We start from the raw sequence: 22,335 nt of genomic DNA on the forward strand, positions 1-22,335 counted from the left end.
AAAGTGGTGCGTGAGTGAATGATGAGCATGAGGGTAGGGAGGAGGCCAGGTTTGTAGCCTGAGGGTCTCTGGTGGACTGCCTCTCTCATAAGAACAGGTGCAGCACCACCTGGGCCACCCAGAGGCACCGCTAGTGCGTGTGTGAGAGAGAGAGAGAGGGAGAGAGAGAGAGTGAATGAGCCGCGGCGTAAGGCCTACAGTTAATGCAAATTGTCTCTGCGCACCAAGTTTTTACTATAAAGCAAATGCTTTTTATCCTGCAAGTCCCATTGCATGACTTTCCAGTACGAGTCAGCGGTTTCAGATTAGATAGCCAGTCGAGTATGTATCAGGGGAACATGCAAATCACCATGCTGTTAGCCGAGCCTACATCCTGACAAACTGAACTGGAGCGTACGGTAAAAAGCACAGCAGAATAGGACATTCTGTACAGGAACATTTGATTTGCACAGTTTGTGGACACACACACATACTCGCAAAAAAAAAAAAAAACTGCCTAATGAAGATGTGAAGTAGGGCAACGACAGATGTGTGCTTGGGAGACTCGGCGCCTTTTTGAAAAACCTCTGTCTAAAAGCATCTAACCGATGCTGCTGCTGCTGCTGCTGCTGCTGCTGCTGCTGCTGCTGCAGGAGGCGCGCGTCGCCACCAAACTGATCGGGGACCAGTGTCTGGGCCTGGCCTCAGCCCAGGTCGCTGCAGACAGGCCGCTTGTCTGGGGCTGAGGACAGGTCGTGACCTTGGTGACCCGGCTCCATTGTTACCTCATCAGGGGTCGTTGTGGCTGTTTGTCTGGGCCAATTCAGTATTCCCCCTGCTGGGGATAATGACCCCCTCCTCTCACCCTCCCCCCCTTTATCGCTTTTGCTCTCCCTTTCTCACACAGGCACAAAAAAAAAAAAGAAACGCACAGATGAAGAAAGTGTCAGTTCTATCATTTGCATTAGATTTTGATTATATTCTAATTTTTCCATTTCAGTTTCCCTTCGGTTAGAATTTAGATCACCTGCGCCACTTCCTACTTGGATTCATAAAAACAATACATTTTTATCTTATTTTTGCTTCATCTTGTGTTCCAAGCAAAACAGGCTGAAACATCTGTCTATATTAGTATAAATTAGTGAACAGGACTGTTTTCATTTTGCTATTTTATACTTAGTGGGTTTTTGTCACTGTGGCTTTAAATTCACATAAATATTTATGTATATACTGGAAGCAAGAAAGGAAACCTCTGTATACTGTAGCCCAGTCTAGTCTAGTAGTCCTCAAATAATTACTACCTTTGTTCATAATCTTCCAGGTTTGTTGAGACTGTGTCTGCATGAGGGGGCGACAACACTACCATCATGTGTTAAACAACATCTTGAAGTAGCTGGATTAATTCCGTTGAATTTTTTTTTCTTCACAGCCAAGTTCATTAAAATTCTAATGTTATCTGAGATGAGATGTTGATCTGCCGAACTTGCATTTTGAAGTTTTGGGGGAGCGGTTAAATACCATAAAAACATTAATGAGCCTCCACACACACACATACACATACACATACACACACACGTTCGACAACAACACACGCTGGCTGAGCGCACAAAAACAAACACACTCGGGTTACACACAGAGGCAGGCTACTCCTTTCACCAAATACCCCAGCAGTGAACCTCTTTGGTCAACTCTCTGCTGCTCCGCCCCCTTTGCCCCCTCCACTTCCAAAGATTTATGACCATATAACATAACAATGCACACAGACACCATGGTCAGTCTATGTGTGTGTGTGTGTGTGTGTGTGTGTGTGTGTGTGTGTGTGTGTGTAGTGAGGGAGTGGAGGGGGGCCCGGCAGCAGGAGATGGATGGCTGGTGTGTGAGCTGCCGGCAGACAGCAGACAGGCCAGCCCGAGGAATCCTCCAGGGAGTATGGAACTCACATTTGCTGTCTGTCTACCCTGCAGCTAAACACAAACGTGTGTACGTCCGCGCATGCACACACACACACACACACACACACACACAAAGTTGTTTTACTACCACTGCCTCTGGCTAGCAATCTCTGGGACATTTTACTACCATTCCCACCCCTGCCTTTATAACAGTGTAGTAGAGGGAGTCTTGACTAACTAAAAGGAAATTAAGAAATGGATGAATAATTCAGACAACTTAGGAAACACAGTGAGAGGTGGTCTTGAAAAAAAAAAAAAAATGAAAAAAAAAATTTCAACAGTGTGTCAGCCCTAATGAATTATGAAAACTTTGTTTTCACGCTGCATTTCTTTGCACTACTTTCAAAATGCTACAAAAGCCAATGTGTGTGTGTGTGTGTGTGTGTTATTATGCAGACCATGAGTGCAGTTCACGCCAAGTACAGCTCAGCAGACTAGACACAGTCAACGTGGGCTGGTCTCCTGGTTGTTGAATAATGGATCAGAGACGGACTCCCGCTCAGCCTAATGCAGTCTGATCTGATGTGACTGTGATCTCCGCTGACTGGTGTGGACCACAGAGAGCTCACAGCCCGCTCTGTAGGCCGGTCAACCACACACACACTCACACACACTCACACACTCACACACACGCATACACGGCTGCGTGAGGAGACGGAAAACACAGCTTCGCGGAGCGCACACAAGACGATCGGGGGAATTTTTAATCAAGATCAGACCACGGCACGTTTTCTGCAGCAGCTAGCCTGCTTGGTAGGCAGCCTGGATGCTTATGCTACTTCCAAACGCCGGGAGTTTTTAGTGCTGATTCCTATTGAGCCTGTTACAGCCCTGTAATGAATCCTGTCGCTCGTCTGGCCTGGCTCGGATTCCTCCTCCACATACCAGGGAGATGCCAGGGGCCACACAGACGCCAGAGGAGCCTTCCTAAATCACAGCCTTGTTACACTGATGAATGTGTGTGTCCTGTTCTGTGATCTAGGCTATCTGCCTCTGTGTGTTTGTGTGTGTGTGTGCGCCTCTGCGTCTGCATGTTTTCTTTGTGTGTGCTCTCTCTCTCTCTCTCTCTCTGCTTCTACACCTCTGTGTCTGTCTTGCCTCCGCTGCGTGTGTTGCTCGTTATGCGGTTATACTTGAGAATGAGATTAGAGATGAACGTTGGCGGTAAAGTGAAATTAGCGTCTTTTGTATGCAGGTAACAGCTTCCTCTGGTGTGTAGCGCATATTGCTCGGCGCTGGCCGGGGCCGCACGGCGCTCCAGTCAATCGTCACAGTGCTCATCCTGTGGTAAACTATAATAGGTCTGCTGTCAACTCCACCGAGAGTTGACAATTTTTTTTTTTCTATCCACTGTCTACTCCATTCATGCATTATTCATACCGCCATCAATAATTCACCATGGTGACATTACCAATAATAACACAACAATACTTTGTTTTCGCTGTGTGGTTTAAAATGTGTTGCCTTGGTAACAGAGATGAAACAAATATTCCCAGGAGGAGTGATGGGAACACAGGAACAGGACAGAATTCCCTCCTGATCCCACTTAGTAGTGTTGTCACACTCTCTTTCTCTCCCTCCTGCTCTCCCTCTCTCTCTCTGTCTTCCTCCCTCTCTCACACACACACACACACTCATGGACCACACTTTCTGCACACATAAAAAACTAGGTCAGATAATACAAACTCCTGAGGGGTTTTCTGTTTTGTCTCTTTAGGATTTCAGGGAAACTAATGGAGAGACTATTTTTGGGAGCCAAGCCCGCATCTCTGCGCCGTCTCCTCCTCCTTCCCCTGCTTTCTCAGTAAATAATCATGGCTGCAGTTATGAGGAGGAGAACAGACACAGACAAACAGCGTGGCCAACTGTGATTGTCAAAAGAAACGGCGGGATGTGCGCATGTTTGTGTGTGTGTGTGTGTGTGTGTGTGTGTGTGTCGGTGCGTGTCTGCGAATATCTGATTTTCTCACCTCTGGTGTGTTCTTCTTGAACTCGCGGCTCAGGTCGATTAGTTTCTTCCTGGACTGTTCACTCTCGTCCTGTCTGTTGGCAAGCTGTGTGGCGGTGGCGTCTAGTTCTTTCTGCAACGCAAAAAAACAACACACAACTTGATCAGATAGTGAACTTTTTTTTTCAATTTTATCACACTTTATTATTCATACTGTCATTATAATCAGCATCATTGTTACCACTGGGGATAAAACAGACAGCAGACTCCTTGACCCATCTGGAGTACTGCTGCTGCTGCTGCTGACAACCCAGACTGCCTCAGCTGAACTTGGCCCGTGTTTTTGCGGCGGCCGAGGCGAAGAACTCGACCACAACAGCGACGTCCCGCCAAGGAAAACCCGTCCGCAACCGGCGAGTTTGATCTGCTACCAGTAGCGAGCAGCAATATGTGAGCCATTCAGCCTGTCAGTCAATCAGTCACCGCTGTGTCGGGGCATGACGACTCGGCTCGCAATAGACTACTACGCACGCAGTTCACAACAATTATTGACTGTCTGCACCAGACGACCCGTCCCCTCCCCACGTAACAACAACAACAGCACAATTATCAACAACAGCGGTGTTGTCAGGGCTGAGGCAGGGCCCGCGCCTTTATCCACATCCCACATTTTGCATTGTTATTAATAGCTATTTATGGGACTAGTTCCAGATGATGGGCCAAGTGCTGACATTAACAAGACATTCAGGCCTTGTAAAGATTGTATCTCTTTCTGCTGAGTGTGTAAGCGTTGCTGGATTATGTTTCTGTTGGATTCCTGCCCTCTGTCACGCTCGCTCCCTTTTTTTTTTTTTTTCTTCCCCCTCATTTTTCCGTACTCTCTACAGATCATCCACTCACTCATTCAACCAGCATTTCCTTCTCCTCTGTTTAAATCTCTCTCTTCTTCTCCCCCTTTTACTCCTCCTCCTCCTCCCCCTTTTCTTCTTCTCCTCCCTCCCATCTACCTCCTGTGAGGCCGCCCACCCCTGAGAGTGATTAAACGCTGCTGAAGGGCCGTTATGCTAACTAACACACTAATCATTTAATACACACATTACCACAGGGGCCCTTGTGGCTCAGTCTGCTGACAAGGTCCCAAAACACACGCACGCACACATGCCCACCCCCTGAACACACTCAAGAAAATACAACCCTCTAAAGAAATAGTGTGATCAAGTACTAATTAGGAGATTTTTCCCCCATCAGCATTAAGTTTAATTCCCTGACCCGCCGTGATCTCGTTTTATCCACAAACCATAAAAAAAATATAACAAATGGACTTGGTCGATTGTCCGCTGCAATGGATTTTACGCAGTAGCACAGGATGTTTGGTAAAAAAAAAAAAAAAAAAACTGCTCACTTGCTTACATGCCATCTTGCTCTCGCTGCCCACGGAGCAGTTGATGTAGCAGCCTGTCTGCCCATGGCCATGGAGCAGCTGCACTATCTGTTAGTGAATTCGAGCGTGCGCAGAAGCTTGTGCAACGCTTGATGAAAGGAGGAACCTAATAAATTTTAATCATGTTAAATTAATTGTCAAAAAATGAATGCTCTAGTTCATGAACAGAGGTGTAATTATTATATTGGTAAAGATTAGCTACAGAACAAGAACACAGGACCCAGTTGGTTCAAGATATTAACATCAAATTGGCAGATATTAATCACAATATGATGCACGAGGCCTGAAGGCTTACTTTTTTCTGAGCGGTGGAGACATTGCCAAAATCATTTCAATATAATAACTCAAAGTGGAACACTTGAGTTTAAAGCATGATCTGGATTCAGATGGCATAAACAGCAACCAGGATAAATTTAGGTATATCCCCAAAGTAAAGAGATAATGCCGTTAATCATCCATCCTGGTCCATTAAACACTAAGAATGAATTTTTTAAAATACAGCTTCTCCATACGAGAGTACATATTTCACTATACAAGTCACTACAAAAGTAAAATAGCAAGGATTACTGACTGAGTACAGGTCCATATGTTACATACCTCAGGACACAATTAGGTAGATCAACTTGAAGAAAAAAGTTTGAGTTGGTTCATTAAGAATAAATATAATGAAAAGAAGCATGCTTTGAATTACAGGATTGGTAAAGTCACTACTGCCTTCATTATTCAGTATTCAGTCTGTCCACAGCTGTGGCCATACAGTCGTAAGGACATAACCTTCACACTATATGAAAACATGATCACATTACACATGATTTCTAATGATTATAGGAATTGTACAGGCCATAATAATTGGAATAAGTGGCCTTGCAAACCTTTTTTTTTTTTTTTTATTTACCACAATGCTCTTTGATATGCAAGTAAAATCAGCTATCAGCTAAGTTATCGAAAAGTCAAAGTTACACAACACAGCTGGATAGTGTTTTGATATATTAAATTAATGAGCTCTGTTTTTGTTTTGTTTTTAGAAAAAGTGGAGTATCCACAGGCCTCCACTAGGGTTCTGCTTTGGGAGGTCATGTGCCAATCCCTGACGCCCTTGATTCAGTCCAATCCCTTTTCAATACCCTGCACATATCCCAATGTGTTACCAAATCCCCATTCCGGAAAAAAAAAATCTCACTGCTGAGCTAAATAAACACATCACACATGAAAGAGGATTGATTCAATGCCAAGTGGGCAAGTAATTATGGGCATGGTCTCAGTTTTTTTTTTTTTTAAAGGACCCTCAGACCCAGTCAGGTTTTGACTATGCAGCAAACCTCGGTGCCCACATCAGCAGACACAGGCAGACTTTACACTCATCTTGCTGATAGAGCGTAACATCCCAAAGTGCACGATTCCTGCTGCCTGGCCTCCCTGTTCATACTCATCACATCTTACTGACCATTAGGAGACAAATACTATTCTGATTTTAAACCGCACGTCGTTACACACGATGCGTCGCCATGTTTTAGCTGCTTAAATGGAAATACTGAACAAATATGTTTGGGTGTTTGGGATCTGCTGAATGCTGCTTTTGTACTAGATTGTGTGGGTTCCTGGCAAAATAAACCTGTACAGTGCTGTGGTCAGTTAACATGTTACAGAGTTGCAGACTTAACTGAAAATGTCCTTTTTCTCCTTATGCCTGTGTTCTTTGTTTCAACAAAGTAAAACAAAACAGGTTTGTTTAAAGGCAAATGTAAGGTTTTCTGTGGTTAGCTTTCTTTTTTTAAGTTTATAAAAATAAAAAATAAATTGAACTCAGAAAATGTTCGACTGGGTCTTTTATGCAATTTTTTTTCCCCCCAGTGTCCAAGTGTGTCATACTGACTCTCTGCATTTCCTCTGAAAGTGGTTTCAGAACATTTACATAAGACCAACAGACTCACAGTAACATATTGGCCCTTGTTTGTGTGATATTCTCAAGTTCATAACAATGCGTAAGGATATAACCGCCTGGCCAGTGATTAAAATAGGCTGACATTTGCTACTGAGACAGTAGATTGTCAGTGTTCATTTTTAAAACTCTGATAAGGATAATCAAATTGAACTTTTTTGTATTGACTGCGAGTGCTTTGTCAGTCCAGCTACCTGATCCTTGCGAGCTCTCGCATATCATTTTATATTACTGTCATGACTAAAGATAGCAGATGAATAGATAGCTAAATAGAAAGATAAAGACCTTTCAGTTTTATAATGACTGCCATGGTTACATCTGTCATTTCTATCTAAAGTCATTGACAGTGAAGACAAACAGCAACACTGTGCACTGCAGGCCGAGAAGCTAAAAGGATTGGACAGAGCCTTGCCACATTTGGGGTTTGAACAAATAAGTCGGCGGTGAAAATACGGGGCACCGGATACGGAACAGGTGTCAAATATAGATCGCCAAGAGATGTCACATAATAAACTCCTAAACTGCTGCTAATGATAAAATACATTCCTCATTCCAAGTGATCGAACCCAGGGACCGCCGTAAAAAAAAAAGTACACGCTAGAAGAACGTGGATTTAACCATTTTGTTTGTCAAGATTTATGCCTCTCCAAACTTTTGGGAAAGAGGGGGGGGGGGGGGGGGGGGATTGGGAAAAGCGTTAGGCAGGGCTGCCCTACAGGGGTTCAAGCCATCTGGCATCCCACTGGGATTTTCCATCTATCGTGTTTGACATAATGATTGGCATCATGCTAGTCTGATAAATCATACAAATTAACATGTTTGACAGGCAGCCAAAACGAGAGAAGAACCACTGATTTAAAAAAAGAAAAAAAACATGTGAGTAAAGCCAGTTTGTGTTTTACACTACATGACTAATGTAATGACAAGATAATTAATTAGGAGCGCCAAACAACATGCGTGAAAAAACTTGTATCTACTGTGTTTGCGGCTTCAGGCGCAGCAGTCTCTGAGGTCAGCGCTCCCCAGCTCTCCTTGGCCTGACTTTGAAACCTCTTTTCTACTCTTCACATCTGAAAACAGTTTAATTTACTGGTGAATTAATTCATTTAAGCATTTACAATAACTCGGGCGCTATTTTTAAATCTTAGCTATGGCTGGTTAGGACCGCACTGTCTAGTTTAGCAGAGGATGGAATATGGTGTGTGCAGGGGAGCATTAAGTGGGCTGTAATGTCTGTGTGATTGCTGTAACAGCTCTGCTTGGCTTGGCTGGACTGGCCCACAGCAGCAGTCCCTGTCCTGGTTCATTTGGTCGTCTGGTCAGCTGTAAAGACGATTGGAACAGATTGCCAACAGTCCCTAGAGAGACTTCAACACCGACTTGGCCAAGAAGCCTCCCGCGCGCTGCTCCACACACGCGTGTGCTCTCACATGAATGCGCTCGCGGGCCGCTGCAGTAACTTGGGGAGCCCAGTCTTTCCACATTCTTTTGAACTCGGTTTCAAAAGAGGAAGTCTGCTAACATGTTCCCCTGCGAATGTTGGCACGGTGCGCCGTGTTTGCAGCTAGGAGGAGAGGCCGGGGCCAAACAGAAATGAGTATCTCTCTCTGTCCCGCCACTATGGTTATAATACTAATCACTGATAACAGTCACGGGTAAACAAATCCTATTACCACTGGCCATCAGACCCAAGGTGTATGTGTGTGTGTGTGTTCGTCTCTCCTAATGAAATTCCTTCCACTCGTCTGCAGGCAGAGAGAGGCCTTCTATCTGACTAATTCGCTCTAATTACTCTAATGAGCCACAGGTGATGATACAGTGAGACTGATTAATTAAATGGGAGGCACCAATCAGGCATGTCTGATTATGCCAATCATATCGACTTCAGACTAAACGAGATAACAGGAGACAGACGCACTTTAATTGAGGCATCAAAACTTCATGGAATTCTTTATGCCCTCACGCTCCGACGATGCCGAGACAGATAGGGTGGTGGAATGACAACAAAGTTATTGTTATGTACACAGTATGAAGTCAATCTGCAGCTGCCGTCTGCACCGCCGCCGTGACCAGGAGGGCACGGCGAGGAGAGAGAGCACCACCACCACCACCGCCGCTGCTGCCTCTGCTGCTGCCACACAAGGATTTGATTCAGATCTCATTTCCCTGGGAGAATAATTGGGACTATAACTGTTAGAAACACTCTTGTTTACACCTTAAGTCTGCAGTCCCACATGCCAAGTCGTCTGCCGCTACTCCTCTAAAGTCCAACCCAAACACAACGTAGGTTAACTGCTCCACATTTGCTGCATGCTTTACACATTCATCTAAATGGGAGTACCGCTCTTGAACCCCGGCCAGGAGAGAGAGAGACATGCAACAATACGTTCGCTTCTCCTCCATAACACTAACACCGTATTAGTCACACCACAGAAGAGGCTAATATTTTAAAACAAACCTCTCTTGTGTTCATTACAAAGTGAGAAGCCTGTTACAGCCCCCTCTGTACTTGGCAACGCTACACAGATGTTTAAGAGATGAAGTTTTCTGTCCTGCCAGTGCAGTCGCTAATCTTTCCTTTTATCTCTGACATGTCTAAGGCTGTTATGTGGTTATGATAGTAAACAGTAAAAAGGCGTCTGGAAGGATGTCTTATCTGAAATCTACGAGTCCTATCTTTTCAAACTCCCCCTCCATCCCCCCACCCCCCCATCCCCCACTTACTCGCAGCAGCGGCGCTCCACCTCCTATGTGGCTGACTGTTCTGTATGCCAAACCTCCATGTGTGTGTGTGTGTGTGGGGGTGGAGTCGCGGGGTGGCGGCTCAGTCAGGAGCAGCAGCTACGCTTGCTACAACGACATGGTACATGATCACACATCACAGGCACGCCCCCTCAAAACACAACACAAACACAACAGCGGCGCTGATAAGAGAGAGGCTACAATCCCGGCTGCCTGTCTGCCTTCACTACCTTCCACATAGCAGGGTGCAGATCTTTAAGTGTGCCACGCAGACGCTGACGTTGTTCACTAAAACCACACAGGGGGTTTGAAGACACAAGTCACATCCTCCTGAATCTCCGTGTTTGCTTTTCCTCTCACCCATTGGAGCCGAAAGCCGCAAAGTTTTCTTTACCGCAAGCCAACACAATAGTTTCACTGTGACAACGGAGGTCTGAACACTTTTTGTGTGTGTGCGTATGTGTCTCTCTGTGTTTGTGAAAAGCGTGCGCGCTTCTGTGTTTGTGCGCAGAGCAGTTGGAGGCGGGGGTCAACCTACCACTCTCCACAGTCTAACAAGATGCTTGTGGTCCCTGAGCGTTTTGCTCCTTTTTTTGAACACAGATCCATATCTACCAAAAGCACAGGAGCTGTCAAGACTCACCTCACTGACGCTGACGCAAGCCCGGATCAAAAACAGCCTTTTTACACCGCAGCCTCGTACGTATTGATCCATGTTTCTCTGCCGAGAGACTAGTTGTTGTTTTATCTCCCCAACATCCAAAGCCTTAACTCTCTCCTGAAGCTCGCTGAGAGCTAGTCATTATTTTGCCTGACCTATCGTCTGACAAAGGGGTTTCAGAGGCCGGGCCCGAGCCTAAATACAAATATAATGAGACTAAGATGGTTTCTGGCGTGGAGGAAGTGCAGCTCACTTGGTCTCATTTTGCAGAGTTCGAATTTAGCTAGAGGCCCGTGTCACAAAGGGTGAGTGGTGTGGAGAGTGCAATGGGAGGAGAGGGGTATGGCGATATGCTGGGGTGTAATGCATTGGTGAAAGGGCAAGATTTTTCATCCCTGCGTTTACAGGGTGGAACGGGCTAGGATATTGAGATCCGAGATAGGATCAGAGGGTAGTGAGCTGTTTCAGCTACGATAAAGGCCACGCATTACAAACAGAGCACAGATAGAGAGAGGGAGAGAGAGAGACCCAGGGAGACGGAGAGAGAGAGAGGGAGGGAGAGGGAGCGAGTATCACACCTCTCATCCCTGAATTAATGCCGCCATTCTGCCAGGAAGCTATTCTGTGCCAGTGAGAGGGGATTGGGGAGGGGATGAGTGCACAGATACCGACTAAAAAATGGAAACTGCGATCATGGAGAGGGGGCGATAGGGATTAATCAAGTCTAGAAGAAGAGTGGGGCTCTCCAGGCTCCGTAGCAGATACGCCAAGCCGTGGCCCAAGGACTCCGGCGAGCAATTGACGCCGGCGCCATTAGTCTGTATGACAAAATGCACATACAAGTGGAGCATAGGTGAACAATGACAGGGGTCGCAGGTGCAGGCTATAGCTACGTTGTGGACATCCAACTCGTCGTCATACACACATATATTTAGCTTATAACCCCCCCTTGACAACAGAGCGGTGTTTAAAGTTGCTCTAATTTACGTGGAGATTTTATCTGCTCTCAATTCGTTAACCTCTTTGATTTGCTGCGATTCACATCGGGTTGCGTTTAAGGATGACAGGCGGCCTCGCGCTCCTGGCACAGTTAACATGACTCTGAAAAAAGGTATGCATCATTCTCATGTGCCTCTGGTACATTAAATCCCTGCTCAGCGTGATGCCCTTTTTCCACATTTTAATTTAGCCACGTCTATCTATTGTATCCAGTAATTTTCGAGACGCCTGATGATGACACATCAGCATGAGTTGTGCCACGGTCTATAAAAGCAGCGTGTTGGCTTCTATGCATAAATTAAAAGCATATATCAACATGCTCCATTAGGTTAGATATATCCCGACTCTAATGTGTCCAGCCCGTGCTGTCGGTATTATCTATTGTGGCCTGGCCATCTGACTGAGTTTGACACCCGTGGTCTATACGATCAACGTCAGCGGAGCATGACCTGGGGGGGGGGGTCTTACTCAGCCCTTGTGAGTAAGAGTTTTCTGCTCTGCTTGCACGACTTTTGAAAGGAAAAAAAAAGGCAGAGAAACACAGTGAGAAGGAGAGAATGAGCATAGCTAATCCTTACAGTAATGACAGAATAATTAGCTTGCGTTAGGCTAAGTAATGGGTTGTAATTATATCATTTATTCTGTGTTGAGAGAATGTGATATAATGCCTGCACAATGAAGGAAGAGGAATTGAGCTTGGTGGGAAGTAGGATGGAGCATGTGTAAGAGCTCAGGCTCTTTTCTATTGATTGATCCAAACATCAAACGAACCACTAGAGTAATGGGGGGAGTGAAGGACAGCTAAAAGCTATTTGGAGCCTTCACTGCATAAAAGACTTGACCTGTTCCATACAGCCTACATATCAAAACCATCAAACAGCAATCAATAGACCAAAGCGGTCAACTCAACAAACCGTCACCCTACTAAAACATCAAACCCCCGGCCCAAGCGTCAGATGATAGGCTACACTCAGCTTATCCATTACCATCAGATAAAGAGGAGATAAAACACAGAGCCTAATCCTTTCATGTGTCGTGACAGCCACAGCAGCCTCCAAGGCATTCCTTCAGTCTGGCTCTCAAATAGTTTTATGGCGGAAGGCAGCCATTCAGTCAGCCAGCCAGGCAGTCAGGGCTGTTCTGGTCTGTTTGTCTTATTTCACAGTTTACACGCTGTTTTATAGGTAGTTATTATGGTCACCATGGTGATGCCATACGTTTTTATGGTCTTTTGGTCTGAGGGCAGAGAGTGTAATAAATGAAAAAAACACACACGCATGAAAACAAAGACTCACAAAACACACTCCTGCTGTGGAAAGGTCTCCTGTCCCTCCCTTTCCTCCCTCCCTCACTCTTTATCAGTCTCGCCAAATGCCTATCTCCCTGCTCCCTGCTTCATGTGAAACATGGATAGGCTAACGTTAGGATTGTCCTCGCTCATTCCACATCTGGAGCTGATCAGAGGGCCTCCTGGAAGTTGAGGCCTCTGGGCCTATTAATAACCATACCGCTGAACTCAGGGTCAGACAGCAGTCAGCGGATGAGCCTGTGTCTACTAAACACATAGTCCCTTCCCCCCCTCTCCTCAAGAGGACGACTCTCACTTTTAAAAAAAAAAAAAGGAGACTGCAAAGCTACAAATCTGAGCGAGGTCCAACCGATTCTATACTTTTAACACAGACCTCCACTGTGGAGGTGGAAGCTCACACAAATAAAGTAAACAAAGACTTGAGTTAAGAGAGAAAAAAAATTCAGACTTCACATTCGGTCATCCTTTTAAAAATAAAACCAATACATAAGCATAGGGAAACATCCTGAGCGAGCTGTGAGACAATTTTCTCCCCTTGAGTTGTTTTTCTCTTCTTTCCATGTCCAAACAAGTTCAAGTTCAAGGAGGCTAGACCTGTTAAAGGCAAGACAGATGGTGAAGTCATCATGTATTAGCTCTAAAGGTTAGACCAGTCAGACAGCCCAGGTCACACTGAGGTCTGCGGGGTCAGACCACCTCTGAACCCCGGCTCCAAGTCTGACAGCTGCTTGGGGTCAAAGGTCGGGGAGATGTTAAGGTGTTGTCTGAGGAGCCTCAATGAATTTAACAGATACAGGAGTGCGTCATTCGTATAGAATTCCCCATGTTTTCCGTGGACAAAGCCATGGACCTGCCTTAAGTATTTTAATTTCACGTTAGGCAAAGCCGGTAGTAATAATAGCTTGGTGCTAGTAGTTAAAGCTATTCAATCTAATTTCCAGTACCATTTAAATTGGTATGGCAAGCATCACAATGACTTCAGTTCACTACACTTAAAAGAGACAGCCTTTCTTTCATTAAATAATTATACCTCAAAAAACTGAAAATAGTATCGACGGGTTTCAAAGTTGTTTCTGACGGAGCAAAGTTCCACCGAGCTGACATTAAGCTAAATCAGTGAATGCCAAACAGAACGCAGTGAACAATTTGTTAAGCATAACCCACCCCCACCCAACACACACACACACACACACACACATCCACACAAACACGCACCTGTGAATACAGGGTAGTTGAATCATCATAATCGGTGGTAGTTTTCTGCTGAGCCCAGCCAGCAGTCTGTGTTATTTTTAGAGGGCTGACACAGAAGCAGGCCGTCCATTTACTCTGTGAGCTGGCAGCAGGACCATCACAGCTCTGGTTGCTTTTAAACTACCAAAATGGGAATGAGCTCAACATAAACACTGCAAAGGTGTGGACACTAACAGAAACGAAGTTAACTCGAGATTCAGAGCCATTATGATTCCATTACTTTAACATCGGGCTCCTTATAACACAAGGCGGTCTATGGAAATGCCAAATCCACACAAGAGTGACCACTGAGCAAAGGCCAGACAATCAATAAAAGCCTCTTCTCGATCCAACATGTGTAAAGTGGTGTTAGCTTGTCATTAAAACATCCAGAACTTATTCCTCCTCTCTCAGACGTGAGGATAAACATGTACGGGATTTTTTTAAAAACAGCTTCTACATTTACACTATGAGTCACAAAACAAAGTGAAGAGATTTTAATCATACTATTAAATGCGTAATGATGTGAAAGATTGTATAATTTGAGAGGTGAATGGGAAAGGGTGATGTAAAGATAAACAATAACTTGGTTGTCTTTGTAGTACTGTAATCAAACTCTTATTTTTAGAATGAGAGAAAAAAAGGCAGTAGCTGGGCTCATACTCCTAGGAGGACGGGGTGCAAGACAAAAAGTAAAGTGAAAAGCAAGAAAGTAACAGAAATATCAAGTGAGAATTGGAGCTAGAGGTTCAAGGCTGTTGCCATCCGCCTGTGACTGATGTGACGAGCCTGAAGGCCGGCTATGGATCTAGCGACTGAGGCAACTGATTGACATTGAAAATTACACAGAGTGAGCTATTAGCAGATAGCAAGCCATATCATAATTCAATCCCTACACCATCAAAGTGCACCAATATCATAATTCAATACCAAGAACCATTAGCTTGCAGCACACCAATATCATAATTCAATCCTGAGGCCATCAGCCCTTGCCAATATCATAATTCAATACTTGGACCATTAGGACACACCAATAGGCCTATTAGAATTCAATACCTATGGTCAATGATCTAACAGGACACTGATACCGGAGTCATGGGTTGACATAGGATAAGCCCTTCGCATAAGGATCCTTGGGCCTTATTTAGCCCCGACTGCTTGATAACAGAGATAAACAACACTAAAATTAGGCAGGGTACGCAGTTCACCAATAGCTTGGCCACACCAGACGCCGAAGGCCGCAGAATATTTGCTGCAGAAACAAATTTCAGCAGTCTTATGCAAAGGGACACGTTTGTGGAACAAAATGAAGCACTGCATTAGCTTCAAACTCAGCAGAGCGCTCAGCCAAACTTGTCAAAAAAGTTTCGAACACTGGCCCCCAGTGTGCGAGCGTCTGCAGTTGGTCTAAATTATCACATTGTGGTAGCTTGTGGAAATAGAACTCCATTTCGTTTTCTGGTCCATTGCCTCTGTTTATATTTCCATGTTAACATCTTGTTTAACTCTTCAAAAAATACGGCGAGGCTCATCCAGGCTCAGCTTGTTGGGTCATCAGAAATCTGCACCTTACCAACCAATCAAACTGTTTCTCACAGCTCAGATTTCCTCGGCTGCTTTGAGTCAGTTTTTTCGCCAAACTTGTCATTATTCAAAGTTATTCTCACCACACACCTCTTGGGTTTCCTTCACTCAACTCTAATCCTCGTGTACTGCTTGTGTAAAATGACTCTGGAGAATGGAAAATACAGTACAGAATGATGTATTACTGAGAAATAGAATAAATGATTCAAACGACAGACCATCAGCAACTATTTTGACAATTGATTAACTGTTTAAGTAGTTCTTCCTATAAGACCGCCAAACTCTCACTGGTGACAGCTCAGGTGTGAAGACTTTCTGCAGCGTGTATCAATGTAAGCTGAACGTCTTTCAGTTTGTGGACAGTTGGACAAAACAACAACAGCATTCAGGGAATTGAAATGTGACGTTTTATAGATCAAAGTACTAATCAATTATAATAATCGCTCATTATCAGAAATAATACGCGCCGGCTCCAACCTTGAAATGCTGTGTTTGGTGTTTAATTTTTTTAAATGCATTTTAAATAAACATCACCTTGATGAAGGTGAGTAAACCAAAGGCATGTGGTGGACGAGTACAAAGATAAGAACAAAAGCACTCAGAAAGAGTGTGTGATTTGATTGTTGTATGAGGCTGGTCTGCACCTCGCTGTGTGTGCATTCTTACTTTACTAGTCATCTATAGACAACAGCAGACTTTTTTTCCCCCTTGGGAATGCAAGATTCTTGTTTACCGAAAAATAGGCTTAATATTACAAGGTGAACAATAGACTGCACAAGAATACACCGGCCTTAGAAGCGCCGTTTCAAGTGTGTGCTTGATTTTCAAATAAAGTGGGCAGCGTCCTCAAACTTACAAGTGGATACAGCCAGTATATTCCAAAGTGAGCCTAAAGAGAAGTGTCCAGTCACTGAAGCCCATGCTCTCTCTGCTGGAATACAGAGCAGCAGAATAATGGATGCTTCTGTCATGAGATACGGTGAAACTCTATGATGCTGCGGGTGAGAGAGACTCCAAGTGGGTCTGTAAATAATGCCTGCCACTTGAAAATAGGTCTCTGGAAACTGCCCCCTGTGCTCTTGTTGCTAGTTGTTGGGTGGAGGTTCTCAAGAACGATATCAAGACTTTTGGGGTCATTATGAATCATATCAAGTGTGAATTTCTATCACATTCTGATGCAGTATTAAAAAAAAAATTGAAAAACATTCATTTTCTCAATACAACCATAACTAAAGAGCTGCTTTGTCAGACTAAGGTGTAAGTGCCTCATTTTGCAGCAGGTGAAAACACAATACACACTACAACCTGGAAAGAGTTTGAACAGCCCAGTGGGAGCAGATGAATAACATTTCATTCAGGTATGAAGTAAGGAGGCCAAGATATGAAATAATTAGAAATACACCCAGTCACACCCCTAAAAGACGTTTAGATGATTTCTTTAAGGCTATAAACTACAGCTCCGGTAGAAGGGTTGCACCTATTTTGGGAATTTAACATCAACAAGTGTTATGAAAACACAATATTTTTGGGAGGGTGTAAAACCAACCGTTTATAAGGGAATACCACAAGTTTGATATCATACTCATAAATTGAAACTATAAATTCTGAGCTGCTCAAAGCTCTACCTTGTGCAAAAAAAAAAGAAGAACAGGAGTATCTCTTCAAGTTAGTATCTGTTCAAATTTAAAGGCTATAAAAATAGATTTTAATATAGCGCTTGGCAATAATAATCATATGAATATCCTCTTTACGCAGCCTCCATACTCTCTCCACCCTGCAAGCATCACCTCTCAGTCTTGGCCTGTTTCAGAGCAGCTGAAGCATTAGACAGTAAAAAGTTTGCCAGACACAGCTGTTTAGCATGCAGACTTCTCTATTATCCTGTGATGTATACAACTGACCTGTTGAGGACTCGCTAATTCAATTTTAACTGCTCACATCAACACTGTCTTGTTGATGTTATTTGACCCAGTTTCAGTCGTAGTTAAACAACATTTCCGGAGAAGAAAATGGGCCTTCGTGATAATCAATTGGTAACAGTAGTAATAATCACTGATTTCCATCATTTTGTTATATCGTTTTATATCAAAACATATCCTGTTTATATCATCTCTTTGACCATTGTAAAGCAGAGCAGCTAAAGCAACACAATTAGATGTTTCAGGATTACTTCCATCTAAAATTACAAATTGCGAAAACACAAACATGATATTTTTATCCTAAGTGGAAACTTCCACACGTTCAAGGGAAACATGTCAGTCATACACTTGCATGAAGCATGAAGCATGAATTAAGAGCTGTTTGGGTATGGGTACCCCTATTGTTAGACTTCTCCTAAGTGCTTTTTATCTTTTGTTCAAACATCAGATGACATTGGTCAAAATTTCTTTTCTTTTTTTTTCCCGGAGCAGTGTAAATTGTTTAATGGCGTTTTAAGACTGTGGCTCTTGCAGAGTGTAATTTATTTACTTTTTGTATTTAATCAGATAGCCACAGTCTGGGATAGACACTCCTCACAGCTGAAGGAGGGGGGGGGGGGTGAAGAAACAGAGCCCGAGACTGACATGCACTAAACTGCTGAGGAGGTGGGGGAGTACACGGGCCTCTGCTGAGCATTAGCCACTGATAAGGTATATGGGGAGAACTTTTCTTTCCTTTTGGAGTTTTCTAAAAGCAGCACATTTCCCTCAGTCATACGGAGGTTATCCGTCTCGGGGATACACTCTAACCTCTCTAACCCGAAGTAGGATGACAGAGCCCCTACCCAAGAAGACTGAGGGCAGACCAAAGACCTGACATGCACTCATCCCTCTCTCTGACTCACGCTTAGTCGCTCACCACCCACCAACACAGTGAAACCTCAGTCCCAATGCCAGGTTTTGTCACTGGGCAGAGAACCGGTTGGCTACAGTAAAAGCATGACGTGATGCCCCTTCCTCTATGCTCCCCCAGCCTGTGCAGCAACAGAGGGGTAAAAATATCCCACCAGTGAGTTCAGACAACCAGCTCATAAATTAACACTAAAACTCCTGCAGACAACAGCGGGCCAGTCGCTGAGAGATTTAAACCACTCAGGTTGCCACTGACCACAGCTCCGGGATCGGTTTACAAAACCCTTTTCCTAAATTTACCCATTAGGAGGTGGCGAATAAGAACGAACTCTAGATCAGTTTTCATCTAAGTCACTCTTTAGCTGTCCGCTAACATAGTGAACTATTTTTCAAAATGGCTCTAGGGTGCTTTGTTCCAGGAAATGTTATGAGGTGAGATGAAGGCTATTAGGACTAAATTGGGAATTGTGTAGAACAGAGAGGCCTGTTCTTAATTTTCCAAGCTTACACAAAAAAATAAAATAAAAGTATAGGTTGAGGCTCAACTATTCACTCACATCTTATTAAGGTTTGCCTGTAATGAAGCGCAATTTCTCATCGCTCTCAAGTAGAAACACAATGTTCCAACAAACTGCTTCACTGGGTTAAAAAAAGAAGAAAAAAAAGGAAAAAAAAAAAACAACAGGAGAGAAGAGTGATGATCCCCTCTAAAGAAACTCAACTCTGTAATGGACGAACAGGGATTACAGACGTTAAAACCTCCTCCATCTGTAATTCACTGTCACCCTGCCATCATCTCTGAATCACTGATCCATTTTGCAAGTGTGCGAGACCTTGCTAAAAGCATCACTGTTGCACCCATTTGTGTTTGTAGTGGTGGTGGTGGTGGTGGGGGGAGAGGGGAAAAAAATCATGCAGAGAAGACAAGTTAACAGCTCGCTGTGCTGTTTCAAAGCACTCTCTGTCCTGTAACAACCACCTAGCTAGTTTCTCACACAGGGAATAGGACACACTGATCAAATAGGATTTTAATGAACATCAGCAGTTGGAGCCTGAGGAATAGACGCTATGATGGCTTAAAGCTACTGACATCTAGGTTGGGTTGGATTTTCATCATCAAAAGAAACAAAAAAAAAAGAAGAAAACATTCCTTTACTGGTGCCTCTCTCATAGACAAAACAGAGTGTGATTGAGAGTGCACAGTGCAGACTGTCCGTTCGATCAGAAGAAAGAAGCAAATGAGAAAGCAATCGGCTGACAAGGCCATGTACAGACCATGATCATATCATACTAACCCCACATTATCCTCAAAAAAAGGGATAAGAAAAAAGGTTCTCCTCTGAAGGCTTTCCTCTAGGAGCCTCTCAGTGGGAGGGAGAGTAAATAAGATGTCATCAATAATAGACAGCGAATGTTCTGAGCAGTTCTGCGCACACGAACACACACACACACACACTCACACTCACACTCACACTCACACACCAGCTCCGACTGATTCCTATCCTGCAGACAGGCCTGCCAACCGCCAGCCTTTTTGCACACGCTCAGATTCACTGTCCTGACTAATCGCTTGTGATAGGGGCCTTTGCCATAATTACCCAGGGCCTTATCACAAACTTATGCGATGCATTTTTCATGTCCTGGCTGCTGGCAGTGCCTTCACTGTCCGTGCTGGCAGTCAATCTACGAAAAAGACTGATCTCAGACAAATTCACACACACACACGCTCGCACACACGCACACTCACACTCACACACCAGTTCAAACAGGGCAAAATGGGTGAAAGCAGGGTGAAGGGCCAGTGAAGAGAGAAGGGGAAAAAAATTAAAAGGAGGGGAGGGGGAGGTGAGGGAGAGGGAGAGAAAGATTGGGGGGGGGGGGGGGGGGCAGGAAGGGGGTGGGAGATAGATAGTGCAGGAAAGAAAAGAGAAAGCAGTCTCAAATTTTTTACATAATGCATGAACAAGGGGGCACGAGTAGGAGGACCAAACAGGATCAAATAAATAGGAGAAGTGAAGCCTTGATGATGTGGCATAAGTGCAACACAAAGCCCGCTGGGAAGACTTGTTCACTGTCCTTTTGTCTACCCAGTCATAGGGGCATCATGACCTAAATAAAAGTTTAAATCCCAAGCCTGTGCGATTCACAAAATAATGTATGAACAATTGGGGCTAGCCTACATAATGCAATCATATGTTAATGACGACGGCGACCGGGGCTGCTAATATTCATAATTTTTGATTTGAAATTCAGCAATGCACGTTAAATGCCAAGGGGAAAACACAACAGTGCCATTGTCTACATGTCTTGTGATAGGTCAAACAGGCTCTAATATACACTGGCTATATTCACACACACTGAATAGGCCCAATATTTTCCCCATATCCTGTACTGTGCCATGGGTCTCCGTCCTACCATGCACGGCCGAGATTAGTGGCGTGCGTGAGGCTGGGACGTTTCAGGAGTTCATCACCACCAACAACAAGGTCACGCTCGCTGCTATTTCTGCTATTATTCTTATTTAATTGCGTGGCGGCGTCAACAAACACTGTCCCGTCCCGTCCACTTCCACAGACGTGGCAACGTCTGTAAAAACCCTCTCTCTGTGTATAATTGCCGTCGGAGGAGGAGGTGGTGGTGGTGGAGGAGGAGGAGGAGGGGGGCGAGAGAGAGAAAAAAAACGGCCGAGTTGATCAACCATAATCACGGAGACGACTTCACCACAAACTGCTCTAAACCGTTAGCCGTTAACGTTGCTACGGTGATGATTCGCTTTGAACTAAACTTCCATTTGACAGTTAAAAAGCAGAGAGAAACAGGAGCGAAGCGCTGCTGTGTGTCTGTGTGCTGCCCGTCTGAACGGTCGGTGTCACCACAGCGCCACCGTATAATGAGTCGCACTTATTTTTTCCCCCAAATTATCCAACCTTACAGCGGCTAAAGCGTCGGGCTAACTACGGCTACTCGCTCCAGTAAAAGTTGAAGAACACGCAATAAAGATAGCCAGGCGAAAGCTCTCCGCCAGAGCCCCGCCGTTTTGTTTTTATTTCGGCGCATCCCCGCGGCGTCGCCCCGGCTTGCCCAGTTGCAGTGTCCGATCGATGTTGAATTGAACAAAGAGGATCAATTTCTGATCAGCGAGAGAGCCACTTTCATCAATGTGAGGAAGAGGTCTTGAATTCTCTTCCGAAACACCTACGAGGCGGCTGCCGAAAAAAACACAAAACGCGGCCGCCGATAGAGACGACACGGCCGAAGCGAACGGGAGGTAGACGGTTTTAACAGAGGTTGAACTGACCTGTAGTTGTTGTAAGTCAAAGCGCTTCCAATATTGAAACATCGATCCTGCATTGGCCGCCATCTTGAGACATATTGAGACAGGAATGAGATGCTGATAGAGAGCGCGGGGGTTGGAGTTCAGTGGAGAGGACCGGGCGGGCGGAACACCCGGACCGGATCACTCCCAGTGCTCGCCCCCGCAGCAGCTGCTGTACGGAACGGAGTCAGCGTGCAGGAGTGTTGCCTTAATAACGCCATTATAATTGCTTAAATAGCATTTTATCAACACTCAGATATTACAGGTAAATAACCGAACTGGCGTTAAATTACTCTTAATTTTATTACACTGAAATACACGAAATTGTCAGAGCCAGATAAGCCTGCGTTTACTATTCCAGCTTGGTTTGTTGTTATCCATTATGGAGAGCAAAGATCACA

At 44.5% G+C, this 22,335-nt stretch overlaps 1 protein-coding gene across 4 annotated transcripts in view; it reads right to left on the minus strand.

The window, feature by feature from the left end:
• The window catches only part of cux1a (cut-like homeobox 1a), a 57,285-nt gene extending 35,282 nt beyond the window's left edge, over window positions 1–22,003 (minus strand). For all 4 annotated transcript variants that reach the window (XM_085796371.1, XM_085796369.1, XM_085796370.1 and 1 more), the window contains exons 1-2: window positions 21,917–22,003; window positions 3,902–4,012 (exon numbers count right to left, since the gene is read on the minus strand). In XM_085796371.1, the coding sequence (XP_085652497.1) occupies window positions 3,902–4,012; window positions 21,917–21,979 (174 nt within the window). In that variant the 5' untranslated portion in view covers window positions 21,980–22,003. The remainder of the gene's footprint in view (window positions 1–3,901; window positions 4,013–21,916) is intronic.
• Window positions 22,004–22,335: the final 332 nt, after the last annotated feature.

This window comes from Trachurus japonicus, chromosome 13, assembly GCF_045865225.1.
Source record: "Trachurus japonicus isolate A0001 chromosome 13, Traja_1.0".
Lineage (NCBI taxonomy): Eukaryota > Metazoa > Chordata > Actinopteri > Carangiformes > Carangidae > Trachurus > Trachurus japonicus.